Consider the following 26,585-nt stretch of genomic DNA (forward strand, 5'->3'; position numbering starts at 1 on the left):
AACTGCGAATGAAGGACTTGGAATGGGTGTTCTTGCACTTCGTTTCTGGCTGCAAGAACGGGGTCGTGGCAAACCCTCTGTGCACATCTGCAGCAGACACTGTCGGCTCACTAACCCAGTGCCACTCCCAGCCCTTTCTCCTGGCCTGCCTCTGCTCTGGAAGAAGCTGGAAATTTTCAATAGCCCCCCTTTCTCAGCCTCCTTTGGTGCTAGGGAGTGGCCATTTTACCAAATTCTGGCGAACGGGACATGAAGGGAAGGCTATCAGGGTACTTCTGGAAAACCAGCTTTTCTGATGAAAGAAACAGGCACAAGAGAGAGCAAGCTCACAGAGGCTGCCTCTTTCTCACCCTCTGCTTTCAGTGCAGACTTAATGCCCGGACTGTGGGGCAGTGTGGTAACTTTATACTGAGTCGACCCAGCTGAGCAGTATCTGTTCTTCAGAATCCTGCATGGTTTCAAGGTTAACATTAGCCACAAGAGAAGTGTTGCATGAGATTGAGAAGGCAACAGTGACGCAGCAGCCATGGTTTTCATGCTCTGAAGGACAATGCAGGGCTCCGGGCATGGTGATAACTCTAGTACATTGTCGCTGATCTGCCGGCTCGCCTCGCTGGTGTGAGGCAGGGCAGCACACAGAATCCAGCGGCCATCAGATCTCCTCCTTCAGCTTCTCTGCATCCTAAGCCAAGGGCATGTGTAGCCCCATGAAGGGTGGCAGCTTCTCCCACAGTATACCTGCATTATCAAGGTCAGAGGTAGTAAGAGACATACACAAATCCAGCCTGCCTTTGAAGATTCTAGTTGTTCATGAATTCCAGTTTATCCCTGTAGGTTCCAAGCCTGTACTTGCTTTTATCCACAACCAGTTTTCTACCCTGATCACCATTCTGTCTGACCTATGGTGACTTCAGGTTCAGTCAACACTAGAACCAAAGACAGCAAACAGCTTTGCATGGACTTCTCCAGGAGCTCCCACAATCATGTAGGGTCTAATGCATCACTTTCCAATAGAACTTCTGTGATGATTGAAGTGTTTTGTATATGAACTGCCCAATATGAAAGCCACTAATCATATGCATATGGCTACTGAGCACTTGAAATGTACCTAGTGCAACTGAGAAACTACATTGCTAATTTTAACTCATTTAAATTTAAATTGCCACATGTGGCTAGTGGCTACCATATTGAACAGCACAGGTCTAGTGCCTAATAATAAATCTCTCATTCTTCATCACTCACAACGGTTCTGTTTCTCTGGTTGCATCCTGACTGATACAGGGAGCGACTGGTGACTACATGGGGAAGAACACGCAGACAGAAAGCCAGCATGCTAGGGATGAAGGGCTAGAGAACAGAAAGAGACTGGGTCCTGGGAGACTCACCTGCCTGTGACTGCTGAACTTCTTATTTGAGAAAAATAGACTCCCTTTGAACTTGCCCTGTTGGAAGCCCCATCTCCATTCCAATCCCCAGGCCAGAATTATCAAGGTGAGCTAAAATATTCATGGAGAGCAAGCAGGTTGTGGTAAGATATGTTCTTAAGCAGCTAATTTTTTCTTTGTTCCACCATGATGGCTTTTACCCCTTGCCTGTTCCCTATGCAGGTCCTTCCATCTCCCAGTCCTTCCTCCTTCCCCAAGTGAATATGACCTTTCTTACAGAATATAATTACCCCCCTTTGTCTGTCAAACTGGATTTTGTTTGTTTAAACAGTTTTAAACACCGGCCCATTTTCAGGAGTCTGCAATTATGACAAGGGATGTGGTAGACAACCACTTTTGTCAGTTGTAGTTTCTAAAACTGGCCACTTACTAATAAGCTTTACCAGGAATGGGTCTTTCCAGATGTGCTCTGCACCCTTAACGTGAAAGAATTAATCCTGAAGCAGATTTTCTTTCAAGGCTGTGCTTGACTAGAGAACAATGTGCAATGATTTCAAGCTGTGTTCACAAACACAATTTTACACACAAGGAACATTTCTTTTCTTGCTTAAACAAGTGGTTATCCGTTATGGTGTTGACATAGGAAAAGGCGAAATGCTGGCCACCTAATCAAAGCAACAGTGCAACAGGCAGCTCAGCAGGGCGCGCGGTTTGGTTCCTCGGACAACCAGCCGAGCTTTTCACTTCCTCCTAATTTTGGTCCCGCCCTCTTAGTTTATCTTCCTGAGAATGTCAAAAGAATAAGAAAAAGAACATATTGGTCCTGCTGCAAGCGGTCTTTGGTGCCTGTTGTTCCCTTCTTACACACATCTCCCGGGACGGGGTCCTTCTCACTTTATTGTTTGGCGAGTCCCTTTGCTTTCCCGTTGCTGCCTTCTGTGAATTCTGCGCACACCCACAAGTGCCCGCACTCTCTCCCGGCCCTCTGCGGGGGCGAAGCGCCTCCTCGCCAAGGTCAGCGGCCGTGCGGCTCCCAGCACCCAACCCCGAGGGGACGGAGCCCGGGACACCGCTCCCGCCCAGCGCCGCGCGGGGCTGGCGCTCCGGCCCCCTCTTCTCGCCCTCCCGGCTGAGGGACTCGCGGTGCCCCGCGGGGTGTGACGCGCGTTCCACGTGTTGGAGCTGGCGGGCGCTAGTCCCGGGCGCCGTGACACGGCGTCCGAGGCCGTCCCCAGGCGGGTGCGGAAGCGGCGGCGGCTGCCCCCCGGGTGCGGGCTCCCGGCTGAGGTCGGTGCGGATCCGCCGAGCAGCCTCGCGCGCCGCCCGGATGCGGCGGCATAGTGGTGGCCTCTCCGAGAGCAAAGCGAGCCCTGGGGCCGAGCCTGCCCCGGGCGCGCTGGGGGCCGGAAGGGGGCTCTGGACTTGGGTCCCTCCCCCTTTCCTTCAGCTTCTCGGAGCACTCCTGCTCTCAGACCCTCCTCCTCCCCCAAGGGACCAGCCGGGAGAGGAGGGCGCCTCTCTCCTCCCCGCACTCCACCATGGGCAATACCTCCAGCGATTCGTCGTCGGAGAACTGCACGCTTTCGCAGTGGCTCCCCTCCGGGGAAAGCCCGGCCATCAGCTCGGTGATGTTCTCGGCCGGGGTAGTGGGGAACCTCATCGCGCTGGCGCTGCTGGCGCGCCGCTGGCGGGCGGACGCGGGCCGCAGCGCAGGACGCGGGAACTCTATCTCCCTGTTCCACGTGCTGGTGACAGAGCTGGTGTTCACCGACCTGCTTGGGACCTGCCTCATCAGCCCGGTGGTGCTGGCTTCCTACGCTCGGAACCAGACCCTGGTGGCACTGGCGCCCGAGGGCCGTGTGTGCACCTACTTCGCCTTCGCCATGACCTTCTTCAGCCTGGCCACGATGCTCATGCTCTTCGCCATGGCCCTGGAGCGCTACCTAGCCATCGGGCACCCCTACTTCTATCAGCGCTGGGTCACGCGCCGAGGCGGCTTGGCCGTGCTGCCCACCATCTACACGGTCTCTCTGCTCTTTTGCTCCCTGCCGTTGCGAGACCCCAGGCAGTACGTCCAGTACTGCCCCGGGACGTGGTGCTTCATCAAGCACGACAAGACCACGTACCTGCAGCTGTACGCCACCGTGCTGCTCTTCCTCATCCTCGCGGTGCTCGCCTGCAACTTCAGTGTCATCCTCAACCTCATCCGCATGCACCGTCGGAGCCGGAGAAGTCGCTGCGGACCGTCAGTGGGCAGCTGCCGGGACGGCCCTGGGATCCGCAGGAGAGGGGAAAGGGTGTCCATGGCAGAGGAGACGGACCACCTCATTCTCCTGGCTATTATGACCATCACCTTTGCGGTCTGCTCCTTGCCTTTCACGGTAAGTTAACTCATTTCGTTTCCACAGCCCCTCTCTGAGCAGCCTTCTCTTTCCCCTCTCGCTCCCACCCTTTCCATCACCATGCCTTTGCGATTTGTAGAACTAGGTTCTCATTCTTGAGGTCTAGAGCCTTCTCTCGCTTCTCACCTTTACCCCACTTCCTTCCTCCCCTAACCCTGGCGTTTTGTGGCTCCGTGTTAGCGTTTCTCACACCTAATACAGTCCCCCTGAAAGGGATTCTTGGTCCCCCGCTAAGCCCGCCCAGACCCCCAGCCTAGAGTTAAAAGAGGGGATATGTCCCTGTCCCTGTCTGCCTCTGCTAACCTGGTTTCATGCCTGAGGAGGATGCAGCCCCTTCCACCTGTGGATGGGTATTAGCTGCAACCTGTCTTCCCCGAGCTGCAGTTCACCTCTAGGTATTCCCCACCCACTAGTGCAAGTTCTCCATGCTTTGCCTTCTGTTTCTCCCAGCACAAAATGTGGTACCCAACATATGGCATTCTAGCTGCCACTGAGAATGGTCCCAGGTGAGAAGGGTCCCTGTTGATAAGTTCAGAGCATTAATTATGTGTCCTTAAATTTCAACTATTACAGAGTTTACAAGTTTCCCAATTTACATATTAGGAGCATAACTCTTTGTGGCCATGAAAAAAATCTGGACATTATATTATGTCCATAATGATAATTAAAGGAAAACATGGTTGCTTGGAAAAACCCCTTGCTAAACTCTTGCAATTCCTCTAAAGGAGGCATTTGTACCTTCTTACAAAATATCCTCTTCATATCATTATCAGAAATATCTACAGGTGTTCTTCAGCTTATAGTCATGCATTTGTTGAGCACAAAGCCACACACAGGATTGGCTGGTGCATCTCAGGGATGGGAGAGTTGGTACGCCCAGCAGGTGCCATGACCTAGCAGGCCAGAGGCTGCCCCAGGGAACTGAAGACAAGAGCCCAGGTTTGGGAATGGCTGCTGTCCTAGTTTGGGGCAAGATTAGCAGTTCTGTGATGCTGTGAGTTCGAGCTGCCCCAGGTGTAACACAGGTAGCAGAGCCCGGGATGGGTCTGAGCAGAGCCTGGGATGGGTCTCTTACTGGAAGCTGGGGACGAGGAGTTTTGGTAGCCCCACTTCCCACTCTTCAGAAGAACAAGACTGACCCTACAGGGAGTGAGCAATTGGCAGTGACTCCCTCCTGCCACAGTCTTGGAGAAAAGAAAGAGATAGACAGTGCCTACCATTAGTAGGTCTGAGCTGTAGAAACTGAAGAAGTAGCTTTATCTTACTTCCCACCTCCATCACTGCTGTCGATTATCTTCACATGCTCACCCTCCGGGGTGGGCAAGGACAGCCGTCCCCCGAAATGAACTGATTCACAGCTATGTTCTCTTCTCCCTGGTCCCCATTGTCCTCACACTCTTACCTTGTTCTCTGTCAGGGCAGAAGCTGGTCTAAATCCGTAAGTGACAGGAAGGTACCCCCTAATGAAATGAGGTAGCACTGTGGGACCCTGCCTCTTCCTTTCCACCCTGAACCAGGGAGTTTGTGCAGCAAGAAGGCTGTGATGTGGAAACCGGCATGGCTTCTATGCCCTTCTTTTGTTTTACGAGTAGAAAATTTAATGTCATATTAGAAGTTAAATCAACTTTTTGGGGTCAGGACAGAGATGCAGAACACGTATCTATGAGAGAAAAAGCATTTCCAGTTCCACTGAATAACTTAGAATCCAACTTCGAGGCCATAAACCCTTTCTGAGTTGGGCGGTGCTGGTCTTGGCCTGGTGAGAATTGGCAGGTCAGTTCTTGGAGTCTCATCTGTGATTTTCGAGTGTATATTTAAAAATACCCCTTACCCTCGCCACTTAAATAGCTTGGGAATGGGCTCCAAGGGCAACCACATGCTTATGAACAGGATTATTATTCCCTAAGCCCTTTAGAGGAACAGAACAGGAGGAAAAGGTCTCTCCTTTGATCATGACTAACCCATTGCATAAATATATTATAAAACGTAAAGGAAGTAATTTTCAAGAGGTTTCCCTGTTTTCAAGTAAATTTGCCTTTTATCATGAGAACTCAATCATTGCTAACTGTTGATTTTCAAGTCTTCCTGTGTATACATACACACACACACAAACACACACATATATTTATGAATATTTATTTCCCCCTTTATTTACTATTAAGCCAGGGGCAGCTCCAGAGTTGCCACATGGAAGAGGCTTAGAGCTAGAAGTCCAGTTAGAAGGAATGGGGAGTAGGAGGCTTGTTCTGAAGCTGTGTTTTTATTTAGATTGCCTGTCTATGGCTTGAGGACGCCAGATGAAGATTACGAGGGCCCTTTATGATAGTGGCATTGACACTCTCACTAGATATTATCCGGGTTTGCTTCTGCATGTATGCATGGCAAAGATTCCCAAAGAGTAGGGGAGAAACCTAGAGTGAACATAGTTAGAAAGCCAGACACGCTGATCCTTGCCTTGGGGCCAACATGACATGTTATCTAGATGAAGAATGGGTAGCTCACTAGGCCCCAAATAGATATTTGAACTGTACCTTGAATGGGAAGTATCAAGTTGTCTTTTAAGTAAGGAAATTTACATTGACTGTTGACTAATTTTACTTTGTCAATAGATTATTGGTATTTGTTAGAACCTTTCATTTACATAGCACTTTAAACCTTACGAAAAGCTGCAGTATCCTGATTTTGGTTATCTCGGGGAGGGTTTATCTGATGATTCCAAAGTCACAGTTACTGTTTGGTGCATACATCCTGGTATTTCAGAATGCTTGCCATGGGCCCTGGCAGGGAAGGGGGGCGGGGGGGCACTTTCCTCTCATGTCCTTTTAGTCTACTTGGCCCACACTAAAATTGTGGTCAGAAATGGCCTACACCAATCTCCCACACAAGGCAGGAATCATTCCACACGTCCTAACTGGAACACTGTTAGACAAGGCAAAGACTTGTGGTTGCCTTCGGAACTTCTGCTGTTCCTCCAACAGAACATATGCAGTCCAGTAGAAGTACAGTTGAGCCACATATGGAATTTTAAATGTTCTATTAGCCAAATGACAAAAAGTAAAAGGAAACAATAAAAATTAATCAATATGTTTTATTTAACCTGATATATCCAAAATATTATCACTTCAAAATGTAATCAATGTAAAGTGACTATTAATGAGCTATTCCAACTAATTGATTTCCTTGTTCCCAGAAAGTACTAGCAATCTACTCTATCTCTGTTTGTTTCTTCCTCAGGAAAACAGAGCTGTTTTCAATGTCCCTCAAAAGTAGGCCACACCACTGGCCCAGTAAAGAGGAGATTTCACAGCTGTGTACCCAGTGGGGCACCAGCCTTTTCCAGTGCTCTTGGAGTGAGGGAAGGAGGGGAGTGGGGAATTTAAGAAACCCGAAACTATTCATGTCAGTGTTGTCCCAGGGTGGGGACAGGTTAGAATTACTGCTTCCTCCAAGAACACCAGTCTAGGACTTCCAATGTTTGGAAGAGAAAACTATCAAAATGTAAAATACCCAGCACCCTGTAATGAAGCCAAGTTCAACTTTCAAATATCATTATTATCAGCATCAAAATGGCTAACATTTTGAGTGCTAATTTTTACATATACTAACCCATTACCTTCGCAACAACCTGTAAAATAGATAGTATTATTGTTCCTGTTTTACAGATGAGGCAAATAACACCCTGGGTCCCCCAGCTAGTAAACACTGGGATTCACAGCCAGACAGTTTAAAAATGCACAGAGCTTATCCTCTTAACCACAATACTATCAGAGAAAAAGTACTTCTTTCAGGGGTAACATGTGAAAAGATGAATCCAAGATTTCATAAAGGAGTGGTGAGGATGTTATAAATATCTGGATCACTTTGTCTCAATTCAAACTTGTTAGCTTTTTAAAAAAAATTTATTAGAGAGAGGGAAAGCACGCACACCCCAGTGGGCAGGGGGAGGGAAGCAGAGGGGGAAAGAATCCCAAGTGGACTTGGCGTTGAGCACGGAGCCCGAGGGTTGGGGGGGGATGTGATCCCACAACCCTGAGATCATGACCTGAGCCAAAACCAAGAGTCAACGCTCAACTGACTGAGCCACCCAGGTGCCCCCCAGCTTGTTCACTTTACAAATAAAATGGCAAAGACCTTTTTTTCCATGCCGATCAAAGGGCCTGAGCTGGAACCAAGTGTGCGGTTCCTTTTTTCTTCTCTAGTCCTATGAATTGAAAGGCTGAGACCGAGATTTAAGGAGATTGGCTAATATAAATGCTGGTCTAAATTAAGAAATAATCAGATTACCCCTCACATAAAATCTTCTGTTGGTATACATAAAACATTTCTTACGATAAAAAAAACAAACTATGTTGTGGTTAGGAAATGGCATTACTTTGGCTGCCCAATATGAAATCATGCATGGGACCAACAACATATTCCAAACTGTTTATGTACTAACGGGATAGTGTATAAATTAATGAATTCCTCCTTATGTCGATCAGCTGTTGCCATCATTTCACAGAGATAAATAGAAACTTTCTTCCTGAAATGGAACAGAACACAGAAAATATATCAGACCTCCATTCTTGCCTCCGATATTATTTGTGTTTTAATTTCCAACCCACGACAAGTTACTTGGTCACTACTTTGCCAATCGCCGTGGACAGCTGCTGGTCATTTTAAACTGCTTTCTACTTGCCATTAAAATATTTTATTCAGTTCTAAAATTTCAAAAGTGAACAATTGGCTCATTCTAAAATTGTCTTCATCTTAAAAAATTCTTCAGTGCTGTAATTTCTAGGCAAACCTGATTAGTGGAAATATGATTTTCAAAATACAGAACAAACTCAAGTAAACAGTACTGGAGTTTCCTGTTCATTCCTGGAACTCTTCATGTAAAATGTAACATGAATGGGGGTTGTAAAATTCATATGAAATTTGTTGATTATGTACATGCAAAATACCACAGTTCTAGTAGGGATAAAAGAGAAATTCAGACCCCTTTATGCATAACCACAGTGAATTTGCTTGTGTTAAGTTATATCCATGTATTACTGGAAATCCCTTTATCATGTCTGCATCACCAATTATATGCTTGGGATTGGTGAAATCATTTTAAGGCATGTGACCTTTTATGAGAATGTTCCTCTGTATGAGTGTTTTCATTTGACACCTTTTCCTTTGCCATTACAAAATTGTGGCTGTGAATAAAGACACAATTACACTCAGTTTTTAAAATTTAGATAGCAAGAACCATAGTTCTTTTCCCAAAAGAGAAGCTATGCATTATGTCTACACCATTGGTCAAATTGTTCTTCACTGCTATTTCAGATGATGAAGGCCAGGTCCTCAGTTTAAAGAAAAACAGCTTTTAGGGATGGTGTATTTCTTTTTTTGACATGTCAAGAGCCCATCACAGTATTAAGTTAAAACTAAAGGGGGCGCCTGGGTGGCTGAGTTGGTTAAGAGTCTGTCTTTGGCTCAGGTCATGATCTTGGGGTCCTGGGATCGAGTCCTGCATCAGGCTCCCCGCACAGCAGGGAGTTTGCGTCCCTCTCCCTCCACCCCCCTCCCGCTCATGCTCACTCCTTGCTCTCTCTCTCTCCCATAAATAAATAAAATCTTTTTTTCAAAAAAAAAAAAAAGGAACGGAATAAGATAGGATAGGATGAGATAGAACAGGATCAATAGGATAGGATAGAAATAGTGAGGAACTGATCTCCAGAGACATGGTGTTGAGGAAGACAAGTCTCTTTGCACCTAGAGGTTGAAGACCCAGTTAATCTGCAGCTTGGTCTGCTTGGTTTCCATTGGCTTCTCCTGTCCTCTATTTTGTAGCTTCTGACCACAAAACTCCATCCTTATCTTGAGCTCACATCCACTGTGCCTCAGTTTATATGACCAAGATACCAAGCTTCATTTTTCTCAGAATAATTTGCTGCCTAAAATTGCCCCCCCCCCAACAGAACACTAGACTGAAGTCTTCTGCAGCTAGGACATATGCGTGATGGGAAGGGCCAGGAATAGTGCATTTGGGGAAGGCCAAAATTTCCCGTGGACCAAGGTTCTTCCTACACTCCACGGACAGCAGTTGGATCACTTTGAAATCATTTGTAAAATCTTGTGTTCTGGGGAGTTTCCATAGTGCGCATCATTTTTTTCAAAGAATTAAGAACCATCACCCTGGAATATACAGGCCCAGAGCTCTAAACTTTAGCATTAACTCTCTTTGTGTCCAGCCCTGGGATCACCTGAAGCACAGGCAGGGAATGCTCTTTAATACTGGAGCCATAGCTGTGTCCCAGTCTTTCCTTCCCAAGGGACGGAGGCTCCTGTCCCCCCTATAAACCACCTGGGATTTGGGGAAAGGGATTTCTTTAAAGCATCATATATCTGGAAAATACTGTCCCTCCAAAAGTTTTGTGTTTAAAACAAATTTTTTTTGAAGTATAGTTGACACCAAAAATTTTTTTAAAGGGATTATTTAGGGGTGGTGCCTGGTTGGCTCAGTTGGTTAAGCGTCTGCCTTTGGTTCAGGTGGGATTGAGCCCCGCATCAGGCTCCTTGCTCAGCAGGAAGCCTGCTTCTCCATCACCCTCTGTTCCTTCCCCTGCTTATGCTCTCTCTCTCTCTCTGTCAAATAAATAAATAAAACTTAAAAAAAAAGGAGTGGCTTATATAAAGCCATAGCCAGGACACCCGAATGTCTTTCACAAGGCAGGTAAACATAATTGCTGCCTGCAATTTAACTGTGCAAAGTGTGAAGGAAAGAGGGGGCGCCCGGGTGGCTCAGTCCATTGAGCGTCAGACTCTTAAGAATGATAAATCACTGACCTCTACCTCTGAAGCTAATAATATATGTTAATTAATTGAATTTAAATAAAAATACTAGTGAAAAATATTTTTTAAATAAAATATTTTAGTAAACATCTATTTATACATATGTATAAATTATACATATGTAACACTATGCAGACATATCATGTAGATTACAAAAAAAAAGTGTGAAGGAAAGAAAAGCCCCAAAGAAAGATAAATAGATATAGACATGGTTTTTAAATCGATAAACAGGAACAGTCATACCCACAAACCTTTGTGACACCTTTACAAACAAGGCTCTTACGAAACCATAATCAGTTAGTGGCGAACTTCACGTGAGACTTTTCATCACAGGCCTTTCTGGTTTGTTTTTTTTTTAAGATTTTATTTATTTATTTACTTGAGAGAGAGAGAGAGCACAAGCAAGGGGAGCAGCAGAGGGAGAAGGAGAAGCAGACTCCTCACTGAGCAGCGAGCCCAAAGGGCATGATCCCAGGACAGCTCAATCCCAGAACTCCAGGATCATGACCTGAGCTGAAGGCAGACGCTTAACCGACTGAGCCACCCAGGTGTCCCACATCATAGGCTTTTTATGTAGAAGGTGGCAGAGTATGTAGTGGCTAAAAGGAAAGTTCTGGACCCACTGCTTGAGTGTGGCTCCGTGGCTTCCCTACTTACCTGGAGTGTGATTTGGGGCATGGTAACTAATCTTCTAGGCCCTGATTTCCTCCTTACTAAAACAGGAATAATAACATTTTGCAAGTTGGTGTAAGGATTAAACAGAATAAGACTTACAAATGCTTAGCCCTGTGCCTGGCACACATAGGTCTTCAGTAAATATTAACTGCTATCTCCCTAGGGTTCAACTTCCACAGGAAAATCATATTGCATGTTAACGATCAGACACTGCATTCTGGAAGCTCACAATCATTTGTTTGACCAGGCCTAAGCGGGTCTTTTGTTTTTAAGTGTGGTAAATGAATAATTTTAAACTCTTTCAGGTGGGTGAACGTTCTAAAACAGAGGTTCTCAACCTTGGTTGCAGGTTAGAATCACCTCAGTTGATTTAAAACCCTTGATACCCATGTTACAGCCCTGATTAATTAAATTAGAGTCTGGTGGGGGGTGTGGGAGCAAGCCATCAGAGTCTCAACTTCCTCAGGTGATTTCAATGAACAACCAAATAAAGTTCTCATTTGCTCTAACATTCTGAAACCAAGACGGAGTTGCATTCACAGCAGGCAAGTAGCTCAGAACAGTCCCTGTCAGTGCCAAGATGAAGTTTTCCACGGTTGGCTGAAAGGATTCTTTGTATAGAAGGTGAATCTAAAGAACACTGATTTTCATCTGTACCACTTTGTAGGTATCAAAACAAGCTATATTCTTGGTGAAGCCCCGTAGAGAGAGCCTATCCTCTCTTGACTTTAGATTTTTCTCATAGCAAATTGATTCGTAGTGTATGCAAAAACATGTATAGATTTTGTCCGCCTGGGAAGCTGAATTCCAGAGTATCACTGAACGTTATTAACTTTTTGACCTACCAATTGTGTCAGCCTTTAATTAAAATCTAGGATTAGCAGGAGGCGGAGGGAAATGCGGAGTTATAGTTTAATGGGTACAGGATTTCAGTTTGGGGTGATGAAAAAAAGGTTCTGGAGATGGACGGTGGTGATGTAGTCTGTGTTCTTTTACCTGATGGCCAGTCAGGGGCAGCCACAAGAGGAGCACGGGGGAGGCTCAGGAAAATGAAGTTTAGCATACTCACAGGTCCTAGGAGCAGGAAACACTGCACAACACCAGGGCCACAAGGGAAATTAGTAGTGTCGGTCAGGAGGCAGAAGGAGCCGGAGCTGGACGACAGCCTGGGCCTCTGCAGAAGAATATTGCCTCCTGGGACATAGGAGGGGCCCGGGCTTGGTTCCTTTGCATATCAAAGGACTGCTTCAGGTGAGCCCTTGGCAGTCTCTTAAGAATGTAGCCCTGGGGGTGGGGAGGGGCAGTCTCTTCCCCGCTGGAAAGCTTTAAGATGTCAAAACATCTTGATACACAGAAAATAAAAAACGTAGATAGTACAGTTGCACAACAATATAAATGTGCTTAATGCCTCTGACAATACACTTGAAAATGTTTGCTAAAATGCTGGATCTCCAGCTCTGTATATTTTACAACTGAAAACAAACCCAGAGGGGCACCTGGCTGGCTCAGTCGGGGAAGCTGGGAAGCGCCCGCCCTCAGCTCAGGTCGTGATCCCGGGTCCTGGGATCGAAAGCCCTGCATTGGGCTCCCTGCTCAGCGGGGAGCCTGCTTCTCCCTCTGCCTGCAGCTCCCTCTGCTTGTGTGTGCGCGCTCTCTCTGTGAAATAAATAAATAAAATCTTTAAAAATAAATTAATTAATTAATTAAAATAAAAACAAACCCAGGATCCACAATATCAAAAACAGTGAATTCTAGGCAAAAAACAAGAACCAAAGGAAAAAAATGGGGAGGTAGGAGAAGACAAAACTTACATCAGGAACTCCAAGGGTCATTTTTCCCAGCATCAAAGAAGAAGTTGTCTTCTACAAAATCTTGGCCACCTTCTGAAATGCAAATTTTTAGCATTTCTAAAAATTACCCAGCATAGTAGATGAAAAGGAAAGGAAACAAATAGTACAGAATTGCTTCATCCTCTAAAACCATTTTTCACTTCTCATTGCTCTGTCACACTCTTAACGAGATCAGGAACTGTGATACCGTACAGGTCATTTGCCACTGAAAACCTGACTCATGTCCATGTGTGACACTGGAGCGCTGAGCCCTCGCTACCCCGGAGCCCAGGATGGCTGATAAATAGAGTGTCATCATATCCTTGGTGAAGCTCCATCATGAACTCCGCTACAGACCTCTTCTCCAGCAGAGTCAGTTGCGTGTGTAGTAACTAATGTACTTGGGTCTATCAGACTTCTGTGTGCTCTCATCCCGGACTTCTGAACTCCCAAATCTCTCCTTAGGTACACCGTGTAAGTACTGTATATTTCTCAGCCAAAATAGTTTGGCTGACAAGAAAATGATTGCCCCATTGTCCCACCTAACTTTCTTCTTCTCTGTATAATGAGGAAAATCCACCATCACTTCTTCTTTTTCCTTGCTCATGTGCCAAGTCTTTCCTCCATTCCGTAGTCCAAGATTCCCCGGCATAAACACCTATGGCTGCCAAACCTTCCTGCTCTGTCCTAACATAAGCAATCCAAAGATGACTACTCTTCTCCTTCCCTGCAATTTGCTTTGTATATCCAGTTGCCAGATACCTGCAGAATAAGTGCCAGGGGAAAAGGAAATAAGCCATTCCTTTTTCTGGCAAAGGAGTGTGGAGGAATGAAGTTGTATATAGCTCTCTAACTCACAGGTTCCCACTGGTAAGAAAGTCCCTAGAGCATTGTAAAGAACTGGTTTCCAAGACTGGGTATGAGGGGGGCCTGGGTGGCTCAGTCGGTTAAGCATCTGCTTTTGCCTCAGGTCATGATCTCGGGGTCCTGGGATCGAGCCCCGTGTCAGGCTCCCTGCTCAGTGAGGAGTCTGCTTCTCCTCTCCCGACTCCCACTCCTGGTCTTTCTCTCTCTTTCTCTCAAATAAACCTTTAACAAACAAACAAACAAACAAAAAAGGCTGGGTGTGATTTCCATTTGTTTCCTCTTTTCTGTAAGCTATGTGAAGTGTTTGATTTTTACTGAGCGTGTACTATTTTATTCCTTTCAATCCGACCAAAACGTTGCATTGATCCCAAAATATATAAGGAATCAGAATAGAACTGGTATACCCATTTGAAAACATCAGTCAGGGTGAAAGATGTGTCAGGTTTCCATTATTTAGGACGTTGTTCTAAAGGCCTTTGTTCTAATATAGGCTATCTGAATGTTGCCCATGGTTGAGCTCTTTACTGGTGTCAGAGAAGTTGGAATTTATGTCCTAACTTCGCCAACTAAGCAGCCCTGGGAGCTTGGGCACGTCACCTGACTCCTCTGCATGTCGGTGCCCTCACTGGTAATCTGGAGATATGGACAACATTGTGGGGAACTTACTGAGCAAGCACTGTTCTAAACAGCATACACATACTACTTCCTGTCATCCTCCCGACAAACCTAAGAAGTAGTATTGCTATCATTATCACCCATTTTAAAGATGTAGAAACTGAGGCACAAAGAGGTTCGTTTTTTTCCTGTGTTTCCAAAGCCGTATAATATATATGGAGCCAGGAGTGAAACCCAGGCAGTCGTGTGTCCGGAACCCAGGCTCTAGATATCTTTTCTCACTCAATTGTGATAATTAAATCAGATTTAATATTTGGATGTAAATGTAACATATTGTTTTTACCTTTCCTGAAGTTCACTTCCTCATCTGTCAAAAGGAGACAACACTTACATTTCAGAGTGTTTGTCAGGAATAAACTTATGGAAGAAGACTGAGATTTCACTACCCACCTGTCACCACCCCTGGCACGTAAAAAAAACACATTTTGCTCTTAAATCTTAAGAAATTGCACCTGCTCTAAGTCTGTCCACTGCTACAATATACAACTGATATCATTTTTCCTTTTTGCTTCTCACAGATTTTTGCATATATGAATGAAACCTCTTCCCGAAGAGAAAATTGGGACCTCCAAGCTCTTAGATTTTTATCAATCAATTCAATAATTGACCCTTGGATCTTTGCCATCCTTAGGCCTCCTGTTCTGAGACTAATGCGTTCAGTCCTCTGTTGTCGGGTTTCATTAAGAACACAAGACGCAGCACAGACTTCCTGTTCTATACAGTCAAATGCCAGTAAATAGATTGACCTTTGTCGACAGTAGTTAAGAAGTGCTTCGTTAGCCAGCATCTGAAAGATCATTTTGAAATGGCTCCTTGGAGAAATGAAAAAGTAAGTTTACAAACCCAGTGATGCTACCCTAAAACAGAGTGTACAAACATTTCAGCAGAGGTTGGGGCTACAGAGGTGCCGACAAGGACTTCATGGAAGGTGTTGGAAGGATCTATAAAACCTACCCTCAATGTGCAAGTCAATGAGGTTGGTCTTTGGAGGAAAAACCAACTGCTTTTAGGATCCAGTTGCCTTTTGATTGAAGCTTTCCTGTTGAGTGAGAAAGCATGTGGTTTTGTAACTTGTTTAAAACCCTGAATAGTTACTGTGTTTTTTGTTTTAATCTTCTGTGCTACTGCCTCATAAACATGCAGTGTGCAGTCAGACCAGATGAAACTTCGCGTGTCTCCTCTAGGAAGGCGCTGTGTGGAAGCGACTAGGACTGGTATCTTGTGATTGCTTAACAAACCCTTTGTTTGGCGGATGAATTTGGAAATCACAGGCACTTTGTACCGTCCTATTTGTGTGTGTGGGAGGTCTCTCCGGTCACCATGGTATTATGCGTGGAAGAGTAGACTCAGCTGGTTAACGTGACCTTTCCACTAGTCCTGTAGAAGCTGTGTGTCAAAGTATTAGGTTATTTATTTTATAAGGTCCATTGTGCTAAGAGTAATCAAGAACCCTTTCGGAATTTTCCTCTCAAGAAGAAATAATAGGCTATTAAGAGAGTTTTTAATTCTGATTAATACTCTTCATTCTGTTTCCAGGGAGGGGAACTGTGGCTGTGTCTGAGGCCAAATATTAGAATTAAAAACTGAAAAATCTGGTCAATTCTTAATAAACCCTGAAGCTCTTCTATGGCTCATGTGGAGGCTGTGACTAACATCTACTTGATAAGAGGACTGTGTTGTAGCAAAACTCATGCATCTACATTTTTATCCAGGAAACATGGTTTGACTCATACTATATAGGAAATCAGGCAACAGTGAGTCATAACTTAATATGTTTCTAAATCTAGACGTTTGCCGTGGTATAAACCTAGGATCAAAATATTTCAGCGAATTTGTACCATTTAATCATCTCAACTACTGCGTATACTCATCTGAGATGCTATGAAGATAAACTATGAGACAAAAATTTGAAAATGGAGTAGTATTTGATGAAGTCCCCCAAATAACAGTTCTAGAGTAGGTATAATATATATATATATTTTTTATTTATTGAACAGAGATAGAGATAGCCAGTGAGAGAGGGAACACAAGCAGGGGGAGTGGGAGAGGAAGAAGCAGGCTCATAGCGGAGGAGCCTGCTGTAGGGCTCGATCCCATAACGCCGGGATCACGCCCTGAGCCGAAGGCAGACGCTTAACCACTGTGCCACCCAGGTGCCCCAGTATAATATTTTTAATAAGATAAAAGTGCAAAAATTATATTTACTTTTGCAGGCAGGTTTTTAAAGTGTGGTTGCGTTATAATTTAGATATTAAAATAGTCAGTATAGTTCTTGGTATTGGAGGATTTTTTCCTTACAGAATGATCTTCAGAATAGTAGAACCATCTTATTTATTTATTTATTTATTTTGTAGTGAGTGTTATTACAGTATAGCTATCATAAAAAATGAGAAAGGGATGTTAGTTTTTTCCAAAGTCTCATTGAATTGCTTACGTAAAACCATTTCCTATAAGTAGTTATCAAACTAGGTAATCACTTAAAGTGATTCCAAACCAATCTAGCATCAGACACAATCTATGTCAAATCAGCTCTTATTTTTAAAAGAATAAATAAATGGTTTGCTTTTCTACTAATTTAAACAAACCAGGCAAAATTTAACTTAACTGAAATCTGGACATGTAAATAAATCTTCCCTGCACACAAGTATTCTAAAGTTAAGAAATTGTTCTAAATAGGACTAATTACACTCAAGGGTAATCCCTAAACATAAAATTCTGAAGTTACTTTGAATCTAGAAGATTGATTTCTTTTATCAGATGCTGTTTTTTCCTCTAAATGAAAATATTAACTACAATCCTTCACTCCATCTCACCACCCCCCAAAATTCTGGAATAATGCCTGAGATCTTTTAAAAAAAGAAAAGGCACACTTGGATATACTATCACTAGTGCAAACACAATGATTCACTCTGGGGGCCCAATATAGAAGAGTTTAAGCCATTTATGTAAGAACTGGTAGATTTCTAGAGCTTTGTTTCCTAATGTACGCCTGTCCTTGCACTGCGTTAGATGGCTAAACCCTGTTTTTTCATCTGCATATACATAGAAGGAACTGAATGTAAAAATCCTATGTGATAGTCAATCACCTATTATTAATGGCAATTTAAAGGTAACAGAAAAAATTACTTAGAATATGTATGTAAATATTTCCTTTCTAAAAATACCTTCACATCAGACATACCTGTTTACACTTACTCATTTTCAAATTAAATAAAAACAGAGAGCTTAACCTGGTATGTTAGAAAACTGAACTGTGTTCCCCCCGCCCATACCAATTTTATTAATTGTCCCCGACAGTGGGATGAAAAGGGAGAAACTATAGTGGATTTTCACCTCAGACTGCCAGCCCTAACTTTAGGTGTCCAGGAATTGAATGGGCCAAAGTAGTCGGCCCTGAGCCAAATTGTTCCCAGTTCCCTCTGGCCTCAGGTCATCCAAGAGGGAACTGGGAAATTCTGGTACTAAAGTGTGGCCTTGAATCTCCAAAGATCTGATAGACGCTATAGAAAGCCTCCAAGAGACCTGAATCTCAAAGTGGTTTGGATCCGTGTCAACCCAGAGCCAACGTTCTAGAAACAGTGCCAACCCAAAACCACCATTTTGGCAGAGGCTGTGAGCCCCTCGCAGCGGGCAGGGAAAATCCAGTCTGAATCACAACATTCTCAGTGTAATTCAGTTACATTTTTTCATCCCTGTCTGCTCATGCCAGTGCACTTTGAAAGGGTTGTCCTAATGTTCATGTGATGTCAGCTCTGATTAGAATCAAGAAAAAAACCTATATGCTCAGGTTTAAAATTTGATGACATTGAAAGACGGGAAGACAATTAGCTTGCACTCATGTAAAGGTTTGTTTATTTCATTTAGCCAAAACTCATGGTTGTCTGAATTTAGGAAGAGCCCCCACTTGGGCCATTTACAGACGGAGAAGCAGTCTTCTCTGCAAATGAGAAGTTTCTATGTGTGGGCGGACAACGCCTACTCATGCAGGTGGTGTTGCAACTTAAGTATTTGATGATGATCTTCTGCCCCTTCACACACTTAACTTCATTGGATTTCCTCCCTGAGGACACATTTATAACATACCTCCAATCACCTTATGGCATTATAATTGATTTAATTCACAAAGCATTTTTATTATCGTAAATGCACACTATGGAAATAAATATTATTTTAGCAAGTCACAAAAGCTCTAGTCTATACCGGGGACCAAGGACATGTACTGGGCATTAATTTTTATTTCAGAAAGTTACTTTTTTGGGGGGTAGCTTTTACAATTCTTTTAATTGTTAAGTAGATTTTCTTGGATTATATTTTTTTATTCCCTATAAAATGAATGTACTATTAAAGTCCAGTTCAGGTGGTTTAATTCTATGATCCGAGTGTTTCATTTTAAAATCTGCCACGAGTCAAATCAGTGACGTTTCCAGCAAAAAAGAGATGGCGTGCTCCAAGGGATAACTGAGGACTGTTGAATGAGAGAAATATTTCAGATTTAAGGGAATCAACAAGGGATGGTGAGACATCCCTCACAAGCTCTTCCCCTCCTTGCCTGAAGGGACAAGGAAGGAGCCGTCACCCAACTGGAACTGTAGCCTTAAGTAGGGAAGTAAGTACAATTGACACAAAACCACAGGGAGGGAACAAGGGGACTACTTTCCTGGGAGATCTCTCCTCCTACTTTCTACTCTTCTGCCTGTTTCTCCCATTGGTGAAACCCAACTGTAATTCACAGAGTCAGGGGAGCCTGGGTAAAGCAGTCCATGAAGGCCTTACTACAGGGAAAGAGTAGATTGAGAGAGGAAGTGGAGTATATCCAGCACCAACACAAAAATTGAAACCACAAAGTGATCAGCCTCTCTTCCTGCCTTCTATTCCAAATATCCTCTAACAAGCTCGGGGAATAGGAATCGGCCCCATCTGTAGGAAAGGAGGTAAAATACTATAGATTCCTTCATTAAAATATTGGTCCTAATCCCTGCTTTCCTGTGGCTTGGCATTTACTTTTATCTAACTTTGGAAGCATATGATTTTATATAATTGGAGAAAGAGAAGGGGAATCAGACCAAAACATCTTTGTTTCCCCCGCCCATAGCAGTATAGCTCTCTCTAGGCAGAACAAAGAGAGAGAACCGTGTATGCTGGTCTAGAAATGAAATGGAGCCTCATTTTTAAGAAAGACCACTAGAATGAGAAAAATCTAGAAAAAACTCACTTAGGGGCACCTGGGTGCCTCAGTCTGTTAGGCACCCAACTCTTGGTTTTGGCTCAGGTCATGATCTCATGGGTTGTTGGATCAAGCCCCTTGTCAGGCTCCATGCTCAGTGGGGTGTCTGCTTGAGGATTCTCTCCCTCTGCCCCTCCACCCACTTGTGCTGTCTCTCTCTTATAAATAAATAAATCTTTAAAAAAAGAGAGAGAAAAGAAAAACCTCACTTAACAATGCAGGGCAGGTTGTTCCCAAATTTAACATAGCAGGGATGGGTCTACACAGCCATGGTAAAGAGAAAGTATATGTAGCAATTCAGCAATTCTGCATAATTTTGAATGGTGACACAAGTACAAGGAAAAAGTAAATTTTAACAAAATGGAAAAAGAAAAAATTTGACTCCCAAGCCATCTGTCAAAGTTACCCTTTCTCCTATCACAGGATCTGTCTCCACTCACCTCCTTTCATCCCCTTCCACAGCACACCTTTCCTAGCACAAACTGTCCCCTCTCTGGCCACCAATGGGTCCTGTGTTATCTCTGATGCATACACTCAACCTTTGTCCTTTCAGCAAACTAGCTTTATTCAGGGGCTCTTAAAGATTTGCCGGACTGCTGAGGCTTTTTCAGGCAAGTTATTTAACCTCTCTGACTCTTACTTTCCTTATCCGTAATAGAAGGATAATAAAATTACTTACCTCTTCAATTATTTTGAAGCTCAAATGAGGAAGTACATGCAGGACATTCAACACAGTGCCTGGACATGGTAAATGCAAATAAGGCTAAGGATTAGTATCATCCTAAAAGTCCTGTTCAGTGGCCCCTCTGACCTCTTCACACATGTCTGGCTCGGAGGGCTCATTCCTGGCAGGGGTCATGGTGCTAGGGGTCACGGGTATCTATTTGTTGACTCTGGGTAACTGTCAAGAATAATGAGGATAATAAGCGTGTCAGACAAGTTTGTATTTCAGAGAATGCAATGTAGATTGGCACCCATGGGACAGTGTAGAGGAATGTGTAAGCATAAAAGAGCGGAGAGCAAGAGACACAGAAGGACAACAGGACACATAGCATGGCTCCTGTCCCCTCAACAGAGCCAAGTAGGGCAGCTTGGAGGGGACAGTACCTGAAACGTTATTCGAACAGGATATGTTATGTGTTGGGAAACACTCTCTAGCACAAAGTTGAAACTGAGGGACACATGGGTGGCTCAGTCGGTTAAGGGTCTGACTCTTGATTTCATCTCAGGGTTATCAGATCAAGCCCGTGTCAAGCCCTGCATGGGCCTCTGAGCTCAGCAGGGAATCTGTTTGGGATTCTCTCTCTCCCTCTCTCTTTGCCCCTCCCCCTGCTCATACATGCTCTCTCTCTCTCAAATAAATAACTGAACCTGAGCAGATTTCATTTACACATCATCTTCTAAAGCTCCCCAGACTAAATCCAACCCATGTGCCACAGACGACCTTTCATATTCCTGAGAACAGCTCCCAGGACTTGCCCAGGCAAATATTTCTGATTACTTCAGCTGTCATTTATGTGGCCCCTCACCATTTTGGCATCTCCCCCAGATCTTATCCGAGTTATCCATGTCCATCTTAATATGCTGGGTCAGAATCAAACACGAACACAAAATTCCAAACCAGTCTTATCAGCAACAAGGGCTGAAACATCAGTTGCTGGCTTGATCTGAACATTATCTTCTCAATAATGAACCTGAGTATTACGAGTCTTACTAACAACTAGGTCACACCTTTATAACCTTCAACAAATAAAAGCAGGTCAGCGCTCCACTTTGCATAGAGGAAAACAGTGCAGGGGTGAAGGGAGTTGTTTACTAAGGACACTCTCCTGAGATCCCCCTTATCATTATAGTGCCGATCTTGCCACCTGACATCACACAGTCATTTGGTTTCTCATTACTCACTTGCCTATAAATTCTTGGATTGGTTCTGTAGACTAGGAATCACGAGCTTTGAACTTATCAGCTGAAACTTGTCTTTTGTGTTAAAAACTTGGTCCTTGAGCTGATGTGGAATTAGATGCCTGTGCTGGGGCCCAGAGAATAATCTCTTTCCTTGAAAATGGAACTCACTACTTTTAGTCATCAAATGATATTTTTGCCAGAATTAACTGACCAATACTCATCTCAGTCCTAAGAGTATGCATGATACGTCATAAATTAAACACTTCAAAATTCAACAGCCGCACAATGAAACCTTTGAAGACAGTTGAGACTATCTTCCAGCTTGTAGAAAGTTTCTTAACATATCCGCATTGTGAAGAGCCCAGAGGAACAAGCCAAAAAGCCTTAGGCTTTTGAAAATTCAACATTAACTTTCCATGTTTTTAAAAATACCTGACCTCATGTTACTCATAAAATGAAAGACACAATAACCACATCTCAGTGGGCTGCACACTTCTTTGACCTGTAAAATAAATACTTCTGGTTTAAGTATGCATTCCAACAAAAGAACAGCCCTTAACTATAAACTAGAGATCTTTATTCTCTTTACTACCTGTTATGGTGACTGGGAAGTCAGACGCCCACTTCTAAGACGAAACAGATGTTCACATCTGTCCATGAAATGCTAGTTTGGAAAACTAAGGAAGGTGGAGAGTCAGAGTCCTGTCCTCCTTCTGCGAATTTCTTCTGTGTTCTCAATTAAGTTATAGTGAACCACAATGGTTGCAAAGATAGATTAAGTGAGGAAACACAATTATTCTTCGTTATCAGTGTTGATAGCTTTTTTAAATGCCTTGTCTTTAGTTGACCTACCTGACCAAGTTAAAATACTACTTTTTGGAATCCTTTATACTAGGAATTTGTGATTAAGATATAAATCACATGGAGAAAAAAAAAAACCCTGATAGCTTTATATGTAAACCAACAGTCAGAATGGTAAAGCTGGGATTGGAATGCGGACGTCAGATTGGTGACTTGATGTGTCCCCATTCCCTAGGCCCCCTCTCCCTCCTCTCTCCCCTACTCCTGACTCTGGCCCCCAGACCAACGTGCTATGCCTGGTGCACACCAGCAAGTTCCCATCTCAGGTCACTTCCCTGGCTGCTGTCTCTACCTGGAATAAATGCTCTTCTCCCAGACAGCTCACTTCTTCACTTCCTCATCTTCAAAATTTTACTCCAGTGACAGCTTCTCAGTGAGGCCTTCATTGACTATCCTTCCTAAAATTACACACACCCCCATTCCTAATTCCCTTTACCCTAGTCCATCCTTTTCCAGTATGAGTGACCTTAAACATACCTCAAGGTTGACATATTTATAACATTCATGGTCTGTCTCCTTGCACTAGATTGTGAGTTCCGGGAGGGAGAGACTGTTGTGTCTTTTGTTTTGATGCCCAATGTTTTAGTATCTTCCAGTCCATTGAGAGGGGCAGCCTTGCATGGGTTATCAGAGCCCAAGAGGAATGAGGAGACAACCCACACAGGGGGTGAACTGGTGTAAGGGCTCAGAACCTGCGTGGGAGAGTAGGGCATCCTTGCAAGGGATGTTGCAAGCCCTGCAACAGGGTTTAGAAGCTTGATCAGGATGAGAAGGGCACGCATTTGGCAGGGTGGGCATCTGGTACGGGCTGTCAGAACCCAAGCAGAGTAAGGATAGGTGTCCAAGTAGGGGAGTCAGGGGCTCAGACCTGGGGCAGATTGAACAGAAAGACAGAGATGTGGGGAAAAGGCTCATGGTGGGCATGGGAGACTAGTTACAAATGGATTTACCAAAAAAGCAAATATATTAAGAATAATGGAAACCAGGTCTGTCACTGTTAGAGAAATATAAAAAGAGAGAATAGTAGAACGAATGCTGTAGTATTGGATTGGAATTGAGGGTATTGGTATTAACTCCTACTTTTCAATTTATACAGATAAATACAGAAATAAATACATATGTAAGTATGTGTGTGTGTTTTCTGGTTTTGTCTGCTGAGACTGAGATTAGCAACTGCATTTCCCAGCCAATAGCAATAAGCACATCTACCACACAGATCCTGAGCTCTAAATGCCATTTTCCTCTAAAATGAGCCAGGGCTCCTTGGAGAAATATTTGACCCCAGGCCAAGGGCAGAAAAAGTGTAAGACAAACCAGGAACATCTGATTGTGCAAGAAAATTAGTGTTCAAGGAAAGGGAGCCATAAACAGGATATTTATATGGTCTCAGAGTGCTCCTGACAAAATAACGATTAATTACTAAAGGGAAAGAGTAACTTTACAGTGAGAAATGCTAACAGACCCTAATTTAACCAGGGGATCCGAGTAAATAAACATCCTTAGTAATGGACCCATTTGCACTGTGAACTGAAAGATGGGACGCAGGAAGGACACGGTGTCACTTCTGTGGTATTTCTCCCTGTCAAAACTTCGTAACCTGAACCTGATCATGAGGAAACACCAGACTAACCCAAACTGAAGAATATTCTACCAAATGCCTGGCCTGTTAATCTTCAAAAAGAGTCAAGGTCATGAGAATGAAGAGAAGAGTTGAGGAACCGTTCCAGACTGAAGGAAACCAAACGGATAGGACAACTAATGGCAGGGCATGGTTTTGAACTAGACCCCATCGCTATGAAGGATCCTGGGGCAACTAGCACAATTTACATGGGTTTTGAAGAACCGATGGTAGGAGACAGCAGTGTTAACTTCTCGATTTGGGTTATTATATTGTGTCATGCACCAGAATGTCTTTAGAGATACTCTGATGCATTCCTGGATGAGGATGCATTACGTCTGAAACCTTATCACAAATAATTCAAGGAAAAAAGTTACAAAGTTCCCATGAGTTAATGATGATTTCAACATTATAATTTTTTTTTAATGAAACGGCAGGCACAGTCCCTGCAAAAGAAACAAAAAATTTCATGATTTTTGTACATAGGGAAAAATTAACAAGGTAAATTAGAATCAGAATCTAATTTCTATCACTCTGATTGTTTTCCTCACATATTTTGTTTTTGAGCTGTGAATGACTATCTATGAAATGAAAACCAAAACCAAATATTAATGATGGATATCTTATTGGCAGGAGAAGAGCTGTTATCTTAATCTTTCCAACCATTCACCACCAAGTCAGGCCAAGCATCAATATGATACTAATGGTTTGGCTTAAAGAATTTATACACCTATCATCACATTCCCATTACGGAAAAGGAGACCAAACACATTTACGACTATGAGCTGTCATTTGAATTTACATGAGTTATTTTTGGGGGAAGTGCAGCTATCTCAGCATCCATTTAATTTTAGACATCGTAAGAGAAAATGATTCTGCCCAAAAGAAAACACAGTTTATCCACCAGAGGTCCAGCCCCACGCTATGATTATTTGAGTTTGGGGACTTCCTCCACTTCCACAGAATCATCAGTTCAGGGGCGCCTGGGTGGCACAGCGGTTAAGCGTCTGCCTTCGGCTCAGGGCGTGATCCCGGCTTTATGGGATCGAGCCCCACATCAGGCTCTTCTGCTATGAGCCTGCTTCTTCCTCTCCCACTCCCCCTGCTTGTGTTCCCTCTCTCGCTGGCTGTCTCTATCTCTGTCGAATAAATAAATAAAATCTTTAAAAAAAAAAAAAAAGAACCATCAGTTCATTCTTAACTATAAAATAGCCCTACTTCAACCTTCTTATTTCTCAGTTCGACCCGGACTGATACAATAAGGTTTTGAATCTTACAAATGAGGATTATTCTCCAATAAAAGTACTGCATCATTCTGTTTAGCACTCACATCCTCCCCAGCCCATCCTTCACGCTGCTCTCGGCGGCATTACCCTTGGAAGCAGACCAGCGCTGTGGTTGGTATAAAGTTTGGACTCTGAAGTTGGACAGACCTCATTTCAAATCTAACAGTTGGCATTTACTGTATAATCTTGAGCAAGTTAACTTAGATTTTCTAAGCCCCTTCTGTCACCTTATCATGAGGACAGTACTTGCCCTCCTCACGTGCTTTTAAAAAATGACAGTTGCTGTTACCATCATTGATTTTTTTTTAATGAAAATGTCATCATATTATTAAGATCCTATATTGCTAGTGTATTGATTTCCAGCCCTCTGATGATCAAAACTGTTTTATCATACAGCCACTACACCTAGACCACCAGCACCATCAGCACCACCAACACAGACATCATCATACTGGTGTCAATCTAATGACATGTTACCAACACATCTGAGGTTGACCGGGGACACTGAGGAGTCTGGTGAAGTCACAGATGATGCAACTGATCGAATCTGCATCTGTGTTCACAGCAAGGAGTCACCCAAGAAGTAGTGCCTTGAGCCACTGCCCCACCTATCTCCATGCCACACAGACAGTGGGAGGCATTCGTGCATGTCTTGTCCCCAGACAGTCTCATTGCTTGTCCTCTCATTTTGTTCTTGGCTCTGCTCAAATGTCACTTCCGCAGAGAAATCTTCCTTGATTAATATAAAATGACTCTATAAAATGTCCCCGTCACTCTCTTTCCTTTTCCCCTCAGTCTGTTTATTTTTCTTTATAACCTTTATCACCCAATTATACCGGGCGTTATCGTTGGGTGTGGGGAAGGGCATGTGGGTGCGCATCTGTGCAGAGGCTTATTGTCTTTCTCTCCGAGTGGAAGGAAAATCTCCATAATGGCAGGGTTTTCGCCTTTTTTGTTTGCCGTCAGAACAATATCTCATATGATAGGTGTTCAATAAATATTTATTAAGTAAATAAATGGATGAGTCTAACTGTCAGCT

The 26,585-nt window shown here is 43.7% G+C and overlaps 1 protein-coding gene across 3 annotated transcripts; it reads left to right on the forward strand.

Moving 5' to 3' along the window:
- The first annotated feature begins 2,783 nt into the window (after positions 1-2,783).
- Positions 2,784-26,585, forward strand: PTGER2 (prostaglandin E receptor 2). Of its 3 annotated transcripts, none has more exons than XM_019793090.2 (2): positions 2,784-3,766; positions 25,943-26,585. In XM_019793090.2, exons 1-2 carry the CDS (start codon positions 2,924-2,926, stop codon positions 26,033-26,035), a joined length of 936 nt encoding a protein of 311 aa, XP_019648649.1. In that variant the 5' UTR covers positions 2,784-2,923; the 3' UTR covers positions 26,036-26,585. The 3 variants fall into 3 exon arrangements, with proteins under 3 accessions (XP_019648649.1, XP_002930311.2, XP_019648650.1); XM_002930265.4 differs by lacking the exon at positions 25,943-26,585 and adding an exon at positions 15,171-16,729; XM_019793091.2 differs by lacking the exon at positions 25,943-26,585 and adding an exon at positions 14,947-15,148.

The sequence above is a fragment of the Ailuropoda melanoleuca genome, chromosome 20, assembly GCF_002007445.2.
Source record: "Ailuropoda melanoleuca isolate Jingjing chromosome 20, ASM200744v2, whole genome shotgun sequence".
Classification (NCBI taxonomy): Eukaryota; Metazoa; Chordata; class Mammalia; order Carnivora; family Ursidae; genus Ailuropoda; species Ailuropoda melanoleuca.